Raw genomic sequence first — 14,155 nt, 5'->3', positions numbered from 1 at the left:
TACGTTGTATTCGCTAGTTAACCATGCGGCATCTATGCAGTAACTACCAACTAGATGAGCTTTTTCATATTTCGTTCACACATGTTTGCAAATCTGCCCATCTATCCAGAGTCTCTTCTCAAGTTATAAAGAAACCCGGCAACGTGATGGAAGTTAACTAGCTCTTATTGGCTGATATGCTTAAAACTACCATTTAATCAGCCAATAAATCGACTGTAACTCAAATCATTCTTAATTTTCATTGGATCAGAACGAATACTGAGGTGAAATCTCGGAATGGAATAATATTAAACCACGTCACTGGTCTGAGCTTTAACTTGTATTTTCGCAACAAAGACGAGCAACTGGTGATTAAGGCAAGGCGAATCGAAGCGGATAGATACAGTGATGCACCATATCATATCTATTATTCTATAGTTACGCCGCATTCATCTGATTTGATACCCCGGTTGATGAGAGTTGGATTCGCATTGAGATCTTCTTATAAAAAAGCAAAGGAATAATTATATGGAAGTGAGCGACAGAAGAAGATATTATAACAGTAGGTATACCTAGGACGGAGCCATGCGTACTGAATCAAGGACCAGTGTCAAGATTCTGCGCCTGGACAAGATCGTAATACATCTCTCGCTTTGCCATCAACTGCTCATGGGTCCCCTTTTCGACCAGTTTGCCCTGGTCCATGACGCAGATCAGGTCGGCTCGCTTGATAGTACTCAGCCTGTGGGCGACTGAGATAGTGGTGCGGCCTTTTGCTGCCCTATCTAAGGCTTCCTGCACTATTCGTTCTGATTGCGAATCCAGTGCTGACGTCGCCTCATCCAACAGTAGCATCTTGGGGTTGCGAAGGAGTGCTCGCGCAATGGCCACTCGCTGTTTTTGGCCTCCACTCAACATGCTGCCCTGTGCACCGACGACAGTTGCAAATCCATCCCTATACATTTGAAATCTTCGGTTAGACCAAGTGGGCAGAGGACGGGGAAGCCAGGGAAATTAAAGATGGTCACTTACGGGAGTGATTTGATGAACTCATATATATTTGCATCCTTACAGGCCTGGGCAATAGCTTCCTCTGTCACATTTCCTGAGGCACCTAACACCAGGTTTTCACGGATAGTGCCAGAGTACACCACCGGTTCCTGTCCGACCATTGCAATACGGCTTCTATACTGGGAGATGTTTAACTCTGTGATATTAGACCCATCAACGCGGATGTGTCCGATATCCGGGTCGAAAAAGCGCTCGAGGAGAGCTAGAACCGTTGATTTGCCGCATCCACTTGGCCCTACGAGGGCAACGAACTGTCCTGATTTGATTGAGAGGGAGAAATTTGCTAGAACGACGCGCTCTGGACGCTGCGGGTAGCGATAACTCACGTCCTGGATTTCAATAGCACCACGACATGTCTCTGCCGGCAGCAACCGGCCCTCTGAGCTGTAGCTGTCAATCGGGGGTACTCGCTCAAATAAGTTACGAAGGTGTCGTCCAGCCTGCATCGCCTTGCTCATATCTGGTGCAAAATTGAATACCGCACCCGCAGTCTGCGCGCCAGTGACCAGTGCAGAAAAGCAAATAAAGCACTGGGTTAACGTGTATTCCCCAGTTGCCAGCAGTGTACTGCTATACCAGAAAACCAAGGCACCTGTTGGCATAAGTAGAGACTGAGAAAGGGCAAACAGCACCGATGCCCACAAAATGGAGCGGAGTGACGCCGCTGCATCACGTTCTAGAATAGCACGATAACGCTGTAGCACCTCATTCTCAAGGCCCAAGCTTGCCACGGTGCGGATAGCTCTCACAGCTTCGTTAGCGTAAGCCGCAGACTCGGCTTGTGTCTGTCGTACTTTACGGTCAAATAGGCTCAGAATTATCAACCGGATATAGCCACTACCCACCGTAATGGGGATCAAGGCAGCACACACAAGCCCCAGCTTCCAGCCTATTGCAACAGAGAGTGCAAGACCACCAATGATGGTAACCGTGAAAGTGATCATGGAGCCCAGCACGGCACCGTCCAGCCCACCCAGATGAGTGGTATCCTGCGACAGCATCGTTGTTAGGTCGCCTGTTGGCCGTTCATCGAAGAAGGAGACCTCCTGGCGTAGAATGGATCGGAAAGTTGTGTCCTTAGCTCTGCGGATGAGGCGCTCTGACGAGAAGGCAAAGCAGGCACCCTGGCCAAACCATGAGATAATAGCAACGATTCCAAGCATAAGGTACATCGAGGCCCAGAAGCTGGTTTCGGAGCGAAGCTTATTATATTGAGACGCGGGAACGGATACTGCCTCAATAAGCTTTGCAAAGAAGATCGCCTGCCTAGAATTATATCCTTCATGTTAGCAGTTGATCGAAACATGCACGATAAGGGGGGAGGTTTATGGGATACGCACACTGGCGTTCCTAGCCCCGCGAATACACAGCCGATAAAGCCCAAAAGAATCAGCATGCGCTCGGGGCGGTTGAGCTTATCCATCAGGCGAAGAAGATCCCAGAAGGATAGCCGTTTATCGAACTTCTTCGAATCGGACTTTTTCTCCACAACAATCTCCGGCTGTACTTTGGTAGTGGCCTTCTCGTCCATGAGCCATGAGGAAGCACTTGCATTCTCAATTAGCGCATCATCGTCGTCTTCTTCCGTTTTCTCCTCTGTCAGTTGTTGTCCGTTAACAAGGTTTGCATACAACCCCTGTCTTGCCATCAGGCTATCATGATCTCCCTGCTCTGCAATCTCACCCGCAGACAAGACGACGATATTATCTGCTGAACGTATAGTCGATAGCCGGTGGGCAATAACTATAGTAGTTCTGCCTTTAGCGGCCTTTGTTAGTGCCTTTTGCACTAATTTCTCAGCTCGGCTGTCAAGGGCTGATGTGGCTTCATCAAGGATGAGTATAGTCGGGTCACGAATCAAGGCCCGCGCAATAGCAATTCGTTGCCGCTGTCCTCCAGACAACTGCAGGCCCTTTTCACCAACAACCGTATCATAACCTTTAGGCAGTGCCATAATGAAATCATGTGCGTTTGCATCCTTCGCCGCCTTGATGACGGCATCTTTGATACCCTGGGATGAGCGAGTGGCATCCTCAAGATAAGCCAATCCATGACCAATATTCTCTAGTATGGTGGTATTGAACAAAATTGGCTCCTGACCTACGTACGCCAGTCGGCTGCGCAGCCACCGTAAGTTCAAATCCTGAATATTGTGTCCATCGAGTGTGATGTGACCCCCAGTTGGTCTGTAAAAGCGCTCAACCAGGCCGATAATACTGCTTTTTCCAGATCCAGTTGGGCCCACAATCGCCGTTATTTTCCCAGCCGGCATTGTTAGGGTTACACGTTTAAGGACAACAACGTCTTGTCTTGATGGATAGACCAGACTAATATCATTGAAGGAGACCTCTCCTTTTATTTCTTCGAGTTTTCTGCCATCATTGGACATGGGGTCCTCGGGAGATGCCCTTTGCATGGAACGAATGATCATACTAGCGCTTGCGGTACTAGCCATGAAAGACTGGAGACTTGGTGCGACCTTTCCGATGGCGAATCCTCCGATAACAATGGCCATCGTAGCAGTCACGGCAGCTCCGGGGCTCATGTGCCCTGATATAATATACCTTCCACTTTGCCAGAAGCAGAGACTGTAGGAGAGGAAAGGCAGTCCATTCATGAAAGAAATCATGAAAGATATAGCCAGCCTTGCCTTAATACCAGGCTTCTCTCCCTGCCTCAGGAATCCTAGATACTTGTTTGCAAGAGTATTTTGGATACCAAATGCCGTCACATGTCTGATAGATCCGATACTCTCTTCGGCCAGATTGGAGCCGCTATTATATAGCGTCATACTTGACTTTGAATATCTCACAGCCAGAATGCCTCCAGCTGTTCCGGTGAGCAGCATCACCACCACGGTCGACGTCATAATAAGGCCGAGCCTCCAGTACTGAATATATGTGATGGTATAAGCCGAGAAGAAAGTCGCTACTGCGGTGAGACCCATAGACACTTTGCTGGTAATTCCTTCTTGGATGAGATTCATATCCGAGGTGATACAGGTTGTGACATCGCCGGCGCCGAGTGTGTCGAAGAATGCTATGTTTTGCCGGAGAATTGTCCGGAGATAAGCATAGCGTAGGCGCATCACGATGCGTTCGCCGACGTAGTAAAATCCAACGGTGGTGATGTAAATGAAGAAGAACATCGCAATACCAAGATATATCCAATAAAGGCAAACCTTAGCCACTTCTGCAGACAATTCGGAGATGGATGTTACCCCGTTAGATCTATCTGCGAAGGAACCGACGGCCAAACCATAAACTACCTAAGCTCTTGTCAGATGTTGTTGATTTCACAATATATAAGCAATTGCAATCATGGTGGCTTACTGTGAGCAACGGGTTCGAGGCACCGCCGAGGATGGCGGCGACTACACTTATCACAATGATAGCCTTGTCCCATGTCGTGGTATATGACCAGAGACTTTGAGTGTCGAGTTCCGCCGCGAGACCATTCAGTTGAAGGTTAACGATCTCCTTCTCGGACTCACTCAAAACCGGGGGCGATTTCTTGTCGTGGCCGTGTTCACGCTGTGCTGGCTCCTCCTTGTGAACATGATTGTTTCCATCCATGTTTTCTTAACTGAGTTGAAGGCTGAATATGATCTGAAAACACCGAATCATCAGTACCGAATACTTGGTATATAGATTTGAATGTAACTGTTCCTGAGAGATGCATCGCACTACATTATATAAGTCTACGGGAAAAGTGCTACCATCGGTGTTAACTGACATTGCGCCTCGCCTGAGTGCCCATGCCAATAATGAAAGGTAAGACCTGCATATGAGCCTGTTCAGCTGAAAATGACAATATGGGTTGAAACAGCCTATTTCTGGGTAACAAAACGCCGTACCCACGCTCCAGATTTCGTCCAGGGATTATATTGGGACAAAGAGATATATTTAACAATGCATGTATCTCCATGCAGGTACCCCTGCCCAGGCATCAAATCTATCGCGCTAGACGACTGGTTATGCATGGCATCTCGACTCAGCCATCGATGACAGCCGGGGGTGGAAGATATGCCAAGGAAGGAGAGAGGCTTCGCCTCTTTGCATGGTTATAAGGATCTACGAACTACATGACTGTCGACTCGGAGATTTACCCCTTTTCCTCCAAGCGCGGAGATACCTTCATTGGAAGTTTACCTCTCTTGATAGCGACTCAAGGCTGGTTGTGCTTGTTTCAAATACTCCGGACATGCGTGGTTGAACCGCCGCTTTGCTGGTACGCATTCGTGTTCCAATGGAAAATACTACTCAGATATAGCCAGCCAGCTCCTCAACTCTCGACTAATTGATGAATCTAAGAAGAAGATGGGGTAAATAATATATATCATGGCTGGCTAGATGAGCAGTGCTCAGTCTTGTAGGGGAACTACAATCTATACTGAATGAAGTTTTTTGACATCAGCGTAACAGTGACAATAATTACTCTGTGTGAGCTGGGCAGGCCGGGTCTGTGTGAGGAACTATGTTGGGCTGGCTGCCAACCAGCAGTCATATCGGATGTATCCGCCATGTGCCTTACGTCGACTCCCTGTAACTAACTGTTTTCCTTCCGCAGACGCAAGATTGTGACTGAGTGCCATAAATAGCGAGCCAAGTACGGAGTAACCAAGCTTACCAGCTCCATTATCTAACGTGCGAACACCAGCAACTCGCCCTCTCATGCTCTCCTGCTTCCAGTGGAGCTTCCTACCTGCGCGACTGGAGTAAGCTAACTTTCTCGAGCTAGTTACTGTGTTTGTTTTGTTTTAACTTGTGGGTTAGCGGAACTCTAACTTAGGCCTTGTATATAGTTGTATGGCTGTGACTTTGCATGCAGCTGGCCAATTGTCCCCGTTCCTTTTAATCAAGAAAATTGGTTGTCTCAGTTTCTGGAATCTCTATAAATAAATATATATCCCCAATAGCTAGAGCCTGACATGGCGGCTGTCTTTCACCATGGTAGCTTGGCTACAGGAGCTCCTCTATATGCACGTCGAGGCATTTCCTCTCCAGTTACGGAGTGTTCGGTATCGAATCGAGTTTCAGTGCCCTGTTCGCTCTGCATACACGATAGATAGCTCCAAGGGCTAAACTGCTGGGCGATCTCCTCCACAGCCAAGGCTATGTCATCGGTGGGCAGGTCATGTGTATAGTTTCTTCGTAATCACACCTACAACAGCAGTTACTGCTTGACCCAAGGGTCTCAATAAGTAACAGGCCAGAGTAAATTCCAAATTTCTTTTTTTTTTGCCTGGATGCAATGTGTCTAGGATGTCTGGTTTTGCCTCACGGTTAAACTGCCCAGTCTGACGACGGCTTCACTACCAACGCTTCTTATCCCTTAAGAAGTGCCACGGATTAGTTAGTTCTCGCAAGGCCTAACCACGCCATAAGAAGTCGGCAGGATCCAGCTAAGGATGGCGCCCAACCCCGTGGACGCTCTCCTGCCGTATACAGTTCTATAAACTTCGATAGCTGTAGCCTGTCGAGGGGTGGGAAACGCCAAACTGTAAGTGGAGAGAAACGACAAAGAGGGCAAAGGCGTAACTTTATTCCCGCGTTTATTTGAACTTCACACAAGAACTTATACTCACGTGATCCATGACTAAACAGTTATCACATGACCATGTCTAAGTTTATAGTTAGTCAGCTTAAATCACGTATCAATATTAACACGTGACTTGGCCTGCGCCCGAAAAGGGAAAGAGAAAAAAAGAAAAAAAGAGGAAAAAAAAGTCGAAAATCGGCGAAAAAAAAAGACGAAGAAACAAAAAGGACGAAGAGACGAGAAGAAGACGCGAAGAAGACGCGAAGATACGGAGGCAATCAGGACGGAGAAGAGACGACGAAGAGAAAGCGAAAGAGAACAGGAGAAGAAACAAAAAGGACGAAGGCCACAGCTGATCGCCCGTCGAAGTCGCTAAGCCCGCCCGCGATGATTGGGAGCTCCTGATACGCCCCAGCCCGAGAAAAGTCCACACCCTCGAGCGAGTGAGACGGCGACGACCCCAGGGGGAACCTCGAGCAGTCAAGCCTCGCCCAGTCAAGTCCTGCCAGCCCTGCAGAAGCGCTGCCTGCTCGACACTCTCGTTAACGCGCATCGCGAGACAGACGTTTTCCCTTCCGTCGGCCTCCCCCCTCGAACCTTACTCTGTCCTCTCGCCAGCTAGCCTGACGCTGCCGTGGACTCGCCGGCCAGCGCGAGCCTCGACGGTCAGCCATGATGAACCAGCCGCCCATGGCATACCACCACCCGCTCCAGCAGCAGCAGCAGCAGCAGCACGCGCAGCAACAGCATCTCCAGCAGCAGCTTCACCAGCAGCAGCTCCAGGCGCAGCAGCTTCCCGTCTCCTCGTCGGTCGTCGGCCCCCACGCGTCTGCCGCCTACTTCCAGGCCTCCCAGCAGCACCAGCACCCGCAGCACCAGCAGCACCAGCAGCCCCTGCCTGGCTCTGCTCACCATATGCCGCCGTATTACCAGAACCCAAGCGTCTATCCTCAACCTCCCGCGTCCTTCCAACCGCAGCAGCAACCGCTGCAGCATCCCCAGCTCCATCAACACCTCCAGCAGCAGCAGCAGCAACAGCAACAACAACAACAGCAGCAGCAGCAGCAACAGCCGCAGCTTCAGCCGCAACAACAACCAGGGCATCTTCCACAGCAGCCTCAGGTCGTCCCCCAGCACCTTATTGCCGGAAGTGTAGCCCCCATGATGGCCTCTGCGGCTCCCATCTCTCACGGTATGTTGTAGGCAGCTTTCGACGCTCCTGTTCCCCAGAGAATAATTTCCTATCCTTTTTGCTTTTATTTTTCCCTCTTCCCTCTTATATCTTCTGTCTGCCTTTGAGCTGTCCACTATTGGTGGCCCTGATCCACACCCAACCCTGCTGTCCCAAGCAGATCCTCCCCGTGGTCGTGTGTCTTGTCCGACCAGTGAGTGCTGGGTTTGGTCTCTGTGTGTGTGTGGTTAGGGATGTGTGGAGGGCAGGCAAGGACATATCCCGGGGTATTCTCCTCGAGTGCCATGAACTTACCACCCCCCTGTCGCCTTCATTATCACCTCTCCTTATATCCAGGCCCTTGATTTTATTATTATTATTTTTGTTGTTGTCTATGCCGAGGGCTAATTTGTGTCTAGTTCCCTTTACCACTCAGCCATTCACAAACTCGGTTATACCCAGCTCTCTACCACAGTCGGCACATCCTCAGCCTGTCGTGGACGATATATCCACTCGTTCACCATCTGCTGACCCTCAGGCTCAGGGCGGCATGACGACGGCCATGCCTTCGTCCAAGGCCATATACTCGACCCCCAACCGCCCCACATCACAGGCACAGGCCCAGATGCAGGCGCAATCCCAGGCTTCACCCGTCTACCAGACACCCAGCAGCACCATTTCACCACAAGCAGCTGCCCGCGAGCGAGCCCGGGTCACTATTCTGCTGGACATCAACTCGGCTCTGTTGCAGGAAGTGGTCAACTTGCAGGCAAATGGCAAGGCCGGACCTGCTTCAAATCAACCCAGTGCCACGGGCTCGCCGTCGTCGCCTCAGGATACCCAAAAGCCAAGTAACGGGTCGGATACCGCAAAGGCCGCTGCTCCCGCGGGGAAACCTACGCAGGAGTACGTCGATTGCATGCGCCGGCTCCAGGCAAATCTCGCCTACCTCGCAACTGTGGCAGACCGCGCAAAGAAGACTGGTGCCACCGGCCCTCAGACTCCGGCCATCATGACACCCCCACCGCATCTTCCCTCGGTCAACCATCTTTACACTTCTCTCAATGAGCTTTTCACCACCGCCACCACACCCGTTACCGTTGCTACTACGACTACTGTTTCTGTCCCGACGCCAATGCCGCAATCTGGCATAGGTAGTCCAATGACTCCCCAGCAGCAACAGCAACATCAACAACAACAGCTCTATCGACAACGCCAGGGCCAGGTGCAGATGCAGATGCAGATGATCCAACAACCGGACTTTTCATACCCTGGATCCGCAGCCGGATGAAATGCCCTACTAGGTCCGGAATGAAATGTTCACAGACTCACTCTTATCCCATGTCTTATAACGCGACCTTGTGTCGCATCAGAGCAGACTCCGAGGACTGCACCGCGGGGGACAATGTAATCCCCATACACCTATATGGCATGTCTGGGTCTCCAGTGGGAGTCTCTATACAGACTCTCCCTGCTTGAGGACCTTACTCCGCCTAAAGAGCAGGCATAGTGCCAATTACGCAACGCCATGAACCGTCCGGAATACAACTGATTGACTAAAAGACACTGGGGGAAATAGTAACGTATTTGACTGCAACGGTGTATTTTTATATACAAGCATCCATGGCTCTACAGACGGCCTTGACTTCAGCCTGGAACGTGTTGGTTATGTATAACTAGAGAGAACGGAATAAAACATATGAACTTGGGATATAATCTCCGTACTATAGAAGACTCCACCTCTCCCATGAGGAATATTTGAATGGTTATACACAAGTAACGTTCTATCAATGCTAGTCACAGTAGCAACACAACCACCAAAACAACCAGCATGGCACCCCTGGTTATTGTCAATCAACACGGTAAATGTGCCAGATTAATATAAAGTAAATACGTATGCGGTGGACAGAAAGACATCGCCTGACTCGGCGCAGATGACTCGCTGCAGCTTTGGATTTGCTTGACTAAGGAGTTAAAAATATAATTTTATCTATCGCCAGCTGAACGAGCCTGATAAGCAGAACCGCATAAATAACGACAACCTTCACACGGTCGAGAACGGACTTCTCCCTCGCATTCGCTTCAGCAGCCTTTCGTTTCTCTTCTTCCTTTTGCTCTGCTTTCCTATTGACTTGTTTTTTATCATCTGTCTAACCCTCGCAGCAAACCGCCGGGGGGCTTGTTTGTGCTCAGCCTGCTTGCCATCGAGCTCGCCGCAAAGGACCAAAAAAAGCTACCTATACCACGAACCGCCGATCAGACTCCTACCCTTCAAAAGACAGAAGAAGAGGAATAAAACACAGGAGTAATAAAAGAGATAGTAGGGGAAGGAAGACGACGAAGAGGGCCTTGTTTCTAAGCTACGCTGTCACCACCTACGACCGCCGCCATGGAGATGAACGGCACCGCCAAACGAAAGCACTCCGGCAGCGCCATGTCTCTACCATCCGCAAAACACTTCAGACCAGATACCGCCGCCGCTGCTGCTACTGCTGCTGCTGCTGCTGGAAGCCATACTCCCTCCGAAGATCGCCAGCCGTCCGGGGACGTGGCCATGTACGCCTACGACGGGGCAGAGGCAGACCCTGAAGCCGCGGCCAGAGCCATGCTGCCCGTCAGCCAGGTGCAGACGGACTCGGCAGAGTGGCAGGAGACCATCGAGAAGGTCGTCCGGTGCGTGGTCTCTATCCACTTTTGCCAGACGGCTTCGTTTGATACGGACTTGTCCATGGCCAGCCAGGCGACGGGGTTTGTGGTCGATGCGAAGAACGGATACATCATGACCAACAGACATGTTGTCTGTGCAGGACCTTTCTGGGGATACTGTATCTTCGATAACCATGAAGAGGTAGGCCTCCCTTATTTCCGTTATAGTTAATCCTTTGGCTCTTGGTGGTGGAAGAGTGCTAATAATGTTTTTTTTTTTTTTGCAGTGCGATGTGAAGCCGATATATCGAGACCCCGTCCACGACTTTGGTATACTCAAATTTGACCCTGCCGCCATCAAATATATGCCCTTGACCGAGCTGAAGCTACAGCCTGACTCGGCTAAAGTTGGTGTGGAGATTAGAGTGGTAGGAAACGACGCAGGAGAGAAGCTGAGCATTCTGTCCGGCGTTATCAGTCGACTCGACCGAAACGCCCCAGAGTATGGAGAGGGTTACAGTGATTTCAACACGAACTACATCCAAGCAGCGGCTGCAGCCAGTGGTGGAAGTTCAGGCAGTCCGGTTGTCAATATCGATGGCTACGCTATCGCCCTACAAGCTGGCGGACGTGCAGACGGGGCTGCCACGGATTATTTCCTCCCTCTCGACCGGCCCCTTCGTGCATTGCAATGTATCCAAAATGGTCAGCCAGTGACTCGAGGTACCATACAGACTCAGTGGATCATTAAGCCGTTTGATGAGTGTCGAAGACTTGGCCTGTCTCCGGAATGGGAGGCTGCGGTAAGGTCGGCGGCGCCCAAGGAGACCGGCATGCTTGTTGCTGAGATTGTGCTTCCGGAGGGGCCCGGAGACGGCAAACTCCAAGAAGGCGATGTCCTGGTCAAGGTCAATGGAGGCCTTCTCACCCAGTTCGTCAGGCTAGATGATATCTTGGACTCTTCCATAGGACAGGATGTCACTCTACTGGTACAGAGAGGCGGCGAGGATCTCCAGGTCAAGTGTCGGGTACAGGATCTTCATGGCATTACCCCCTCACGGTATGTCAGCGTGGCTGGTGCTATCTTCCATGACCTATCGTACCAACAGGCAAGACTGTACTCCATTCCTTGCCGTGGAGTCTACGTCTGCGAAGCCGCCGGCTCGTTTAAGCTGGAAAACGCTTTCTCCGGCTGGATTATAGATGCCGTTGATAAGAGGCCGACCAAGAACTTAGATGAATTCATTGAAGTCATGAAGACCATACCAGGTATGTTATACTTATTGCACTCAGCTCTTATTCCTTCCTCTACATTCTTACTGACTTTATTTAGACCGTGCGAGAGTGGTTCTATCATACAAGCATATCCGTGATCTGCACACCAGAGGAACCAGTGTCGTGCATATAGACCGTCACTGGCACCCCCAGATGAGGCTTGCTCAGAGAAATGATGCTACTGGTCTCTGGGATTTCACTGACCTGGCTGATCCTCTCCCTGCAGAACCTCCTGTGCCTAGGAAGGCGGACTTCATCCATCTCAATGGTGTCAAGCATGCTGCTGCCAACGATATTGTTCGCAGCTTTGTCCGTGTATCCTGCACCATGCCCGTCAGGCTTGATGGTTTCCCACAGGCCCGGACTCATGGTTTCGGTCTGGTTATCGATGCCGAAAAGGGGCTTGTCATTATTTCTCGAGCCATCATTCCATTTGACCTTTGTGATATTAACATCACAGTTGCCGACTCTATCATCGTCCGAGGCAAAGTTGTTTTCATGCACCCGCTTCAGAACTACACTGTCATCCAGTATGATCCCAGCCTGGTGCAGGCTCCCGTCAAATCCGCGAAATTAAGCACAGAGTACATGCAGCAAGGTGCCGGAACCCTGTTCGTTGGTTTCAACCAGAACTTCCGCATTGCTGTAACGGCTACAACTGTCACGGATATCACCACCGTTGCGATTCCTCCAAATTCTTCTGCTCCACGATATCGTGCTATCAACCTGGATGCCATCACGGTCGATACCGGACTAAGTACACAATGCACCAGTGGTGTTCTATTAGGAGAAGACGGCGCTGTCGAGGCGCTTTGGCTCAACTATTTAGGTGAACGAACTGAAAGCTCCCACAAGGACGTTGAGTATCATCTCGGACTAGCTACACCGTCCCTTCTCCCAGTTCTCTCTCAAATCCAAAGCGGCGCCATCCCCAAGCTTCGAATCCTCGACATGGAAACATACGTTATTCAAATGAGTCAGGCTCGTGTCATGGGCGTCTCTGAAGAATGGATTCGTAAGGTTGCCATCGCCAACCCAGCACGACATGAGTTGTTCATGGTGCGAAAAGTAGACTGTGCTTCTCCTTCGTCTACAGACTCGAGGCCGCTAGAGGAGGGAGACATTATTCTCACGCTAAATGACAAGCTTGTCACTCGCGTCTCCGACTTTGATACTATGTACGATAAAGAGTCGCTAGACGCTTTGATCGTGCGTAACGGCGAGGAGATGAAGATGCAGATCAAAACCGTCCCCACAGAGGACCTTGAGACTGATAGAGCACTTATTTTCTGCGGAGCAGTCTTGCAGAAACCTCACCATGCTGTCAGACAACAGATATCTAAGCTGCACTCCGACGTATACGTCAGCGCAAGGGTATGGCTTCTTTTCCTATATTTTTCCGTGTTTGAATACCAACTAATCTCTGTACCTACACATAGAGCCGCGGATCACCTGCTTACCAATATGGCTTGTCTCCAACCAATTTCATCACAGCTGTTAACGGTGTAAAGACGCCCGATCTGGACTCGTTCATTCAACAAGTCAAAGTGATTCCCAATAATACGTACTTCCGCCTGCGTGCCGTGACGTTTGATAACGTGCCATGGGTTGTCACCATGAAGAAAAACGACCACTACGTAGGTCAACTCCATATTTACATCTGGCTTTGAGACGAATCTCAAAATAGTGCTGACACTCGGAATATCTAGTTCCCGATGTCCGAATATGTCAAAGATCCTTCTTCCCCCTTGGGGTGGAGGACAATCAGCCATACTCCAGACGGAAAACGCCGCGACACGTACGATACGAATAACCCCAATGCTGATGCTATGATGGAAGATAGAGATGTTGAAATAGCTGACGTAGAGCCGGAGGACGAGTGAGAATCCTGTAACATTATTCCTTAAAAGCGTTTTTCTTTCTTTGTTTTCACTTGGGTTTTACATTATGTTTTTTCACTTGGATCCCGGGGTATGTAAAGTGTACAAGAGCAATTGGATGTTGGTTTGTCGGCCGTCCTTATATATTAGAGTCTGGCGAAGCTCTTTTGGCTTCTGTGCCTTGATACCAGTAGGAATTGGGACTTTTATAGGTAAGTTACCATAGATATACTAAACTCTAGTCAATGCAACTAGCCTGTAACCATATTTCCACGAAGACAAAAAATCATCCATCTGCCATGCTATTAAACCACAAACTCCGCACACAGGTTAATATGTAGTAAAGACCATACATGTATGCAATCAAAATCTAAACTCCAGACATTCAAGAAAGCAGACAAAACACTTATAGGTATAGAAGTAGAGTCAAAGCTCTTCTGCCATGTATTAGCAATATAACAAAAACAATTAAGGAGTATCCTATACTCAAAAAGCGTCGTACCAACACGAGACAAGAACGCAGCGTGATTGTCGTCCAACAGTGTGTTGATATTGTTACCCCGAAAATGGAAATATGTAAATAGTCATCCAT

The 14,155-nt window shown here is 49.6% G+C and overlaps 3 protein-coding genes across 3 annotated transcripts; 2 read left to right on the top strand and 1 right to left on the bottom strand.

Annotated features, from left to right (window-relative positions):
* Positions 1 to 576: 576 nt before the first annotated feature.
* MGYG_03487 (leptomycin B resistance protein pmd1) lies at positions 577 to 4,625 on the bottom strand (the record flags this gene model as incomplete). The annotated part of the gene is made up of 4 exons (XM_003173267.1): positions 577 to 934; positions 1,012 to 2,316; positions 2,391 to 4,318; positions 4,383 to 4,625. 4 exons carry the CDS (start codon positions 4,623 to 4,625, stop codon positions 577 to 579), a joined length of 3,834 nt encoding a protein of 1,277 aa, XP_003173315.1.
* Positions 4,626 to 7,263: 2,638 nt separating this feature from the next.
* MGYG_03486 (hypothetical protein) lies at positions 7,264 to 9,053 on the top strand (the record flags this gene model as incomplete). The annotated part of the gene is made up of 2 exons (XM_003173266.1): positions 7,264 to 7,783; positions 8,182 to 9,053. The coding sequence occupies 2 exons, from the start codon at positions 7,264 to 7,266 to the stop codon at positions 9,051 to 9,053; spliced, it is 1,392 nt and encodes a 463-aa protein (XP_003173314.1).
* A 1,098-nt stretch (positions 9,054 to 10,151) lies between these two features.
* MGYG_03485 (PDZ domain-containing protein) lies at positions 10,152 to 13,566 on the top strand (the record flags this gene model as incomplete). The annotated part of the gene is made up of 5 exons (XM_003173265.1): positions 10,152 to 10,610; positions 10,696 to 11,677; positions 11,742 to 13,057; positions 13,123 to 13,320; positions 13,393 to 13,566. 5 exons carry the CDS (start codon positions 10,152 to 10,154, stop codon positions 13,564 to 13,566), a joined length of 3,129 nt encoding a protein of 1,042 aa, XP_003173313.1.
* Between the last annotated feature and the right edge of the window lie 589 nt (positions 13,567 to 14,155).

This window comes from Nannizzia gypsea, genomic scaffold (assembly GCF_000150975.2).
Source record: "Nannizzia gypsea CBS 118893 supercont1.3 genomic scaffold, whole genome shotgun sequence".
Classification (NCBI taxonomy): domain Eukaryota; kingdom Fungi; phylum Ascomycota; class Eurotiomycetes; order Onygenales; family Arthrodermataceae; genus Nannizzia; species Nannizzia gypsea.
Note: the sequence above shows the minus strand (reverse complement) of the source record. Positions and strands in the feature narration are given on the sequence as shown.